Consider the following 7,940-nt stretch of genomic DNA (forward strand, 5'->3'; position numbering starts at 1 on the left):
TTTCTTCTATCGTTCTCAAATCAAACAAAATCTGTGATCATATGGAATTTATATCATAACATAAATGACACATCGGCTGATGGAGCCGCTCACAGAACTGACATTCTATACCCACGACTCTGTCTGCAAAGTCTCTAACTTCGAACAAAACATCATAGCACATATACTCTGACTCGGAAACACTCCAGGAGCAATTGGAGTTGCCAATCCAGCTGAAGCATCTTCTAGCAATGTCCTTTACTCATCTAGGTGTACCTGCGTGACATGAAACGCAGCCCCCGAAGAAAGGGGGTCAGTACGGAATATGTACTGAGCATGTAAGGCATAGAATACAGAAAAGAGGATTATAACTGAAACAGAGATTTACCAGAATCACGTATGACCTTTTTAAAACATCAAAGCACTTGCCTTTTAAAATGAAAAATCATGTATGTCATCATAAATCATAAATGGAAGTCATGTATACCATCAGCGTATATCATATATCATAGAACGTGCCCCGGCCCTCTCGTGAGAGACGCGGTGAGTAAATTCATGCATGTCATCACCACGTATCATATATGCATATAACGTGCCCCGACCCTCCATTGAGGGACGCGGTGAATGGAATCATGTATGTCATCATTATATATCATATTTGCATATAACGTGCCCCGGCCCTCCATTGAGGGACGCGGTGAGTGAGTCATGTATGCCAATATCATATATCACATATGCATGTAACGTGCCCCGACCCTCTATTGAGGGACGCAGTAAGTAGAATCATATATGTCCATGTCATGTATCATGTATGCATGTAACGTGCCCCGACGCTCTATTGCGGGACTCGGTGAATAAAGCCATTATATGCCATCCTGGCCACCACCCCGTCATCATATCATATACAACATGCCCCGGCCCGCAAGTGAGAGGGACGCGGTGAACAATGCAGAGAAGTGCGCACGAGAACATACCCTGGCCCGGGACGCAGTGAAGGACATACTGAGACTTCCACGAACAGAGTAGTGCGAAACCATATGCAGATAAATCAAGACTCGATAGATACGTACACTTACCGACATTTGAAGGATCATAAACATGTTTCGGGTCAATCCGAGTTAGTATGAGAAAGTTACAAACATTTTTACCACAGAACTTTTATGAACGTTTCAAAGCAAATCCAAGATCTTTTACGAAAGTTAGGGGCATTAAAACTTACAAAACTCATTTAGAAACAGAATACTTTATGCTCGTCTCGTTATTCAATCATATAATAAGCTCAACTATATCGAGCGTACTCACATCAAAAGTGAATAAGAATCATAGACAAACTCGGAAACATATCAAACGGAGCTTCGGAATCATGGATACATATCCAAACCATATGAAGTAGCTTATTCATTTATTAATCATACAATAGACTCAACCATATGAAACATGCTCATGGTCAAAGAGAATAAGCATCATAACCAAGCTCGGAATCAAAGAGTAGAGTTACCCCAAAGTGCGTGTCATGTCATACCTTACTGAGCTCTAGGACATGCCAAAAGAAAGAAAGGGTAAGCCTTACATACCTATTCCACGTCCTATTAGCTACGCTTGTTCGTCCAAACTTGCTAGTCTACATTCAAGAGAATTGACATAATCATTAGATTCATCGACATATACTTGTCTTATCCTTTCAAATGAATTCATTCATATTCTACCGAAATTTCGGCAGCATTTCCCCTGTAAATACACCATCCCCGAGAATCTAACTCAGCCAATTTAACAACAACAAACCCTAGAATGCAACTCGGCCAAGCTATCAACTACAATACCAACAATCGTGCAAACAATATCAACAATCAATTCAAGACGCATTCTAGCATTAACAATTCTTTCTACACAATCTGACGGCATTCCATTATACTCAATTTAATCACATGAAATCAAGACAATACCAATGATCCCACATTCAAGTATTAATCTGAAATCTTCCTAATATGATTCAAGAATACTTCAAACAATTCACATAACATTCCAACAACCTAATCAACATAATACTTCACTCGAAACCTTCCAAATTCAATAAGAATAATAACGACACATTTCATTCTTTCTTCCAAATTCATAAACTACATCAACAATCTATACTTTAGCAATATCATTCATTCTTATAATCATAAGAAACCATACTAATATCACATTAGCTTCTTCCATAATCCACAAACAATTACAACTTCACTTCAAACCATTAAATCCTTATTTCACATCATGTAATTCACAACTACAACAATCAAATACTAAATAAAATTTAGTTCATCATTCCTACAACATAGCATGTACACGGCCAACCCCAACACATACACGGCCACAACACAACTTCCATATTTTCATGAATTTCATCCATTTCCACACACTACAACATACACAACCATCCATAATATATAAAAGAAGATTAAATCTTACCTTTTTCCACTTGTCTTCTTAATTGGCTTGGATTATGAACTTGCAAGAATAAAGGGTTTTCTTGCTCCAACAACTACTCCATGTTGTAGAGGACCTTCCAATTGGTAGAAAAGCTAGAAGAAATTATTTTTTTTGTGATAAAAATTGAGGGCTCAATTCTTCTCCCTTATGGCCGAATGGCCTTGTGTCTTTCTTCTCCTTCTCCAAGTTTCTTCATCTTTCTAAAAGATGAAGATCAATATGTCTTATTTATCCTTTTTTTTCCACCATTTATCCATATTTATATTTTAGTCCCTCAAGTAAGAATATGGGCACATGGCCCTATTCTTTCTCTCCAAGGTTCTAGAATTTTTGTGGAGGAATATGACGAATATATCTTATATATATACACATAATTCTTGGCCCACCTTAAGTTGGACGGCCACCATGGTTCATTTAAGAAATTTCTTGAATACTTGGTGAAATTCCCATTTTTCCCTTAGCCTTCCTCAATATTTTCATACTAATAATATTCATAACCAACTTGTACATTAAAATAATTTTGGACAATGGTCTTGCCCTTCACTTACCACGACTTCCTTGAAATATCCGAACGTACAAAATATAGGCTATAACAAGTTATAGCAACTAATCTCAATTGTGCCAAGTCTCAGTATAGCCAATCTGAACCAGTGTATCACGATCATATCACAATGATATCATAGAAACCAAGAGGTACAATGTAATGCAATAATGTATGAGAGATAAATGCAATGCATATGCATCATAGACATGTACTCCGACCGATGGAACATCACATCTCGACAACACAACCCATGAGGGACCTGCAAAGTCCATGTACCACTCGTCCCGGAAACAACCTCAGCAACGAGCCCTCTCTCGATCCCGGCAAAAGACCTCGGGCATTGAACACTTATTTAATCCAGGAAAGAGACCTCAGGCAACGTACACTTATTTCGCTCCGATAAATGACCTCGGATCACGGACTCTCATCTCTCTTTTATGCTCTCTAGCAAAGATCTTGGAGGCTACACTCTCTCACTTATCATCATTAGTACCATAACATTGAAATATCAATGTATCATGAAAATGAGTATGAATGCAATGTAATATCAAGCACCAATTCAATCCCAAAGATTACAACACATGGCTCACAAGTAATATCATTAATAATGCTACACAATAAGCCACAGTGGAATCACAATTCTCATCTCAATATCAATCAAGGACCGCAATATCATAGCCATGATATATCACTAATAATCAATATCCGATGTCTCAACGTAGCAATGAGCCAATAAGTAAATAGAACAAAATACGTCAACAAGGCAACAGGTGGCTAGCCCAAATCATACACAAGCCCAACCTATGGCAATATCCATCCCAACTTCATATCCTACTGGTTTTCATGCATTCTCCGACAATATTATCTAAACGTACGCCTCGCTAATCAAAGTCTCACCATAAGGTAATCATAAATCTACAACTATATTAGTAATACATAATAACCGCTATTTCTTATGTGTTATCAATCTAAAGTATCCATCCCAATCTCCGATATCCTATACATGCATTCTCCGTTTCATCTAATACGCGTGTATGAAAGTCTAACCGGAGCCTACCAAGAGAGGGAAGTCGTAACCTACATCAAGGTTGAACAGGTGAGTAAACATGCACTTAGACTCCATCTTCCATCTTTGTAGGGAAAGGGTAGATCCTAGAGGTTTAGGAACGATGGATAAATTCAAGTAAGCAATAATTTAGGAATTTGGGGTCATAGGGCTAATAGCATCATGTCTCAAATAATCATTCTAGATTCTCGATTTAATGCTATTTCACCTATTTTTATAGAAATCAAGGTTTACCTAAGTCAAACTTACCTCACTAATTAACATTCATCATTATTAACACCTAACAACTTAACCCATTTGAGAAATAGAAAGGATTTAGTTTTAGAACTAGTTATTAATCTAGATCTTGCAATAATTAAGCCATCCTTGAGTTACTAATTACTCTGGATCAACAATATCACTTTTACCCAATAATCTCTTCAGAATTTTGAGAAAGAATCCTCATTTAATGTTTTTCCATAATCATAAATAGTGTAAGAAGAAGGAGGGAATTAAAGGAAGATGAAATGAGGGATTTAAGGAGCGTACCTTCCCAACATTCAAGTCTCAAGAAGCTGAAATATCCTCAAGTGGTGGCTGTAACTTGGGGAAATGAAATAGTAGGTCAAGTCCATAAATAGGGCTTTAAATAAGTCAACTATTAGTAGTCTAAAGCTTCAGCAGTCGGGCTACCGCTTTAGCGGTACCTCTTCAGCAGCATAGAGACCATGGCGGCAGTCTGATGAAATCTTTCCCGCCTTCACTTCAGCGGGGCATGGGTCGTTGGGTTGTGACCGCTATGGCGGTCAGCCTACCGCTGGGGCGGTCTAACTAGGTCCAAGGGCCGAAATTTAATATTTTAATTACTATTCGCATGACAAGTCCAGTTAGGCTAGATGTTCACCAGGGATAACTAACGAACCGAACAAATCCAGGATGTCAATTTTGCTAACATACGATAATGACTAAATGGGTCGTTACAGGTACCGAGGCATCGCACTCCTCTCCAACTTAGGACTCGTCTCCTTGTTTGCTTACAATTTTAGTTCTTGTGTATTTACTATTTGTCTATTAATCTAGGACTCCGATGAAATAAATATATCCATTTTTGTGTAAAGTAAAATAAGAAAGCCTTTGCATATTTTTATATCTTCTTATTCTGCTTGCATCTGGATTTGCGAAGATTTAATTATCTTAAATTAGTCGATGTACATGTGTACTGTATCTCTATACTTGCAGGATTAATATTTTGAAAAAGTGAGTACAATCTTAAAAATACACTATTTTATATATATGTGAAGACTTGGGTCATGACGTTGCGTAAAGAGTCATTCCAATTTAGGGCGAGATGAAATAGATGGGCATGATAATCTAGTGTCCAAGCTGATTGATTAGGCCTAGGCACCGATGTGATGTTAAAGTTTTAACAAATGCTTAATTTTATCCATATACATTGTACTTCCATTGTATAATAAGGCACGAAAGTGAAACTTTCAAAAAAGTAAATGAAAAAAGGGCCCCCTTTTGATTAGCCAGTTTTCAATAGGGAGAAGCCTCTATATATGTATGATTAGAGTTGAGAGTAATGATGTAATGACACGGTAAGTGATACTCAAGTACTACATCCGTCCTTGTTTTAACACCAAAATTGAAAGAGGGGAAAAAATTAAAATTTTGAAAGCAATGGATTCACTTCATTAAATACAGTAAAATTTCAACCACTCACCACAATAATCATGGTAAAATCAATGAGGCGGAACATAATTCAAGGCAAGGGATAGTAGCTCATAACTTTGAGCTAAATTGATAAACATCAATTTCCAATATTTATAAATAAATTTCATAAGTTTTAGAGATAATGGATCAAAAACCTCGTAAACTATCACGTATCTATCAGTTTCATATTTAAACCACAGAAAGGGCCAAAAATACCCCTGAACTATTCAAAATAGGTCACCTATACCCTCTGTTAGTTTTTCGTGTCAAAAGGGCCCTCGCCGTTACTAAGTGAGACCACCAATACCCCTCCGCTCAACGACTTGCCATTTAATCTGATGTGGCAAGCCACATGTAAAAAAAATTCCATGTGGCAATGCCACGTCAATTAATCGCCCAATCCCCTTCCCTAACCTGACCCAACCACACCTATCAGACCCATTCATTATTTACCCATCATATAAATACTCCTAAAACCCATTTACCCTAATTTTTCACTTCCACCCCCCAAATCAGAACCCTAATTTCTCACTTCCACCTTTCTTAACCTTTGATTCTCAAGCAATATCTGAAGGTTCCATCAATTCCACTGAAAATCGAAATGCTATAAAATGTCATTGTGGAGTTAGCGCTCTAAATTTGACCGCTTGGGCCAATCCAAATGCTGGGAGAAGGTTCTACAAATGTCCAAGACCCAAAGTAAGTTCTAAATTCATTTTTGTTTTACATGTTTATATACTACAAGGTTGAACTAAGTAGTTTTTTTATTATTTATATGATTGTACATTTTGATGAATTTTATTTGTAAATTAGTATGCATTTCTTAGAAATTCATATTTGATTACTAAAATACATTAAATCTCTTCAACTTTGTTGTAGGTTACTAATTGTGGACATTGGGAATGTCAAGACAAACATCAACTCCCACCAAGGGCAGTAACAATTATATTAGATCTAAAGAGTAAATTAGATAATATGAAGGCGGAAAGAAACAAATTGAAAAGGATAGTCAATGAAATGGATATCGATGAAAGGTTTAATATGAGGAGTCTAATTAATGAGATCGAGGATGTTAGTATTGAAAGGGACAATTTGAAGAAGAAACTTGAAGAAAATGATTTTGTCAATCTCCAAGAGGCTGCCAAACTTAGTATTTTGGAGGAGAAAGTTAAAGAAATGGAGTTTATATCAGCTCAAGAGGCCGGAGCTCAAGAGGCTGGAAGAGTTGTGACTTTGGAGAAGAAAATCAAGAAGTTGAAAACTATCATTTTTATTTCATGTGTTTTGTTCCTTGTGTTTCTTGTTGGGATGATGAAGTGAATGTAGTTATGTAGGTTGTTGGGATGATGAAGAAAATGGTGTTGTTGTAATGAAGTTCCTTGTGTTTGCTGTAATAGCCATATAAGTTCCTTGTGTTTGTTGTAATGAAGGTGATGTATGATGTTGAAGTTGTTGTATTTTGTTGTGGTGTAATGAAGTTCATGTGTGATGTTTTAGTTGGTGTATTGTGTTGTTTTGTAATGATGTCGATGTATGTTGTTAAACATGGTGTATTGTGTGGTATTCGAATGAAGTTAATGTATATTGTACACATTTCATGTGCTTACGTAAGGTGCAAAACTGGACAGAATTGCATAAATTGGGCATGTTCATGTGCACATTTCATGTGCACACTTAAGGTTCAAAACTGGACAGAACTGGACAAGAAATTGAACTCAAAAAACAAGAAATACCATAGTCATAATTAGAAATACCATCACAAAGAAATACTACATAGAGGCCTAGTCTATAACTATGACATTCGGCTCCTTCAAATGAATAATGAAGACAACGGCCTGGTTATTCTCACATTTTGCAAATCCGAAAGCAAAACACATCCCATATTTTTAAATTATGTGCTCTTTCTGTCACACCCCGTACCTTTAAACTAGGCTATGATTCATGATTTGGAACTTAGAATATCAAGAGGGAAGTGTTGGAATTTAATTTTCTTCAATTCAGCAAATTCCCATTTTCACGACCATCTATACGAACTGTATATTTTTATACGGCCCATCCTTTCAAACCGTGTTTAGTAGTTGGAAAGATCCAGTTTCTACCAAGTTTTTGAAATGCTTAGATACGGACCGTATAATGATATACGGACCATATAATGTTATACGGACCATATTTTAATGAGAGCTC

At 36.7% G+C, this 7,940-nt stretch overlaps 1 protein-coding gene across 1 annotated transcript; it reads left to right on the forward strand.

Annotated features, from left to right (window-relative positions):
* The first annotated feature begins 6,250 nt into the window (after positions 1 to 6,250).
* Positions 6,251 to 7,353, forward strand: LOC132599653 (uncharacterized). Its single transcript, XM_060312949.1, has 2 exons — positions 6,251 to 6,455; positions 6,636 to 7,353. Exon 2 carries the CDS (start codon positions 6,732 to 6,734, stop codon positions 7,074 to 7,076), a length of 345 nt encoding a protein of 114 aa, XP_060168932.1. The 5' UTR covers positions 6,251 to 6,455; positions 6,636 to 6,731; the 3' UTR covers positions 7,077 to 7,353.
* The last annotated feature ends 587 nt before the right edge of the window (positions 7,354 to 7,940 follow it).

This window comes from Lycium barbarum, chromosome 6 (genome assembly GCF_019175385.1).
Source record: "Lycium barbarum isolate Lr01 chromosome 6, ASM1917538v2, whole genome shotgun sequence".
Lineage (NCBI taxonomy): Eukaryota > Viridiplantae > Streptophyta > Magnoliopsida > Solanales > Solanaceae > Lycium > Lycium barbarum.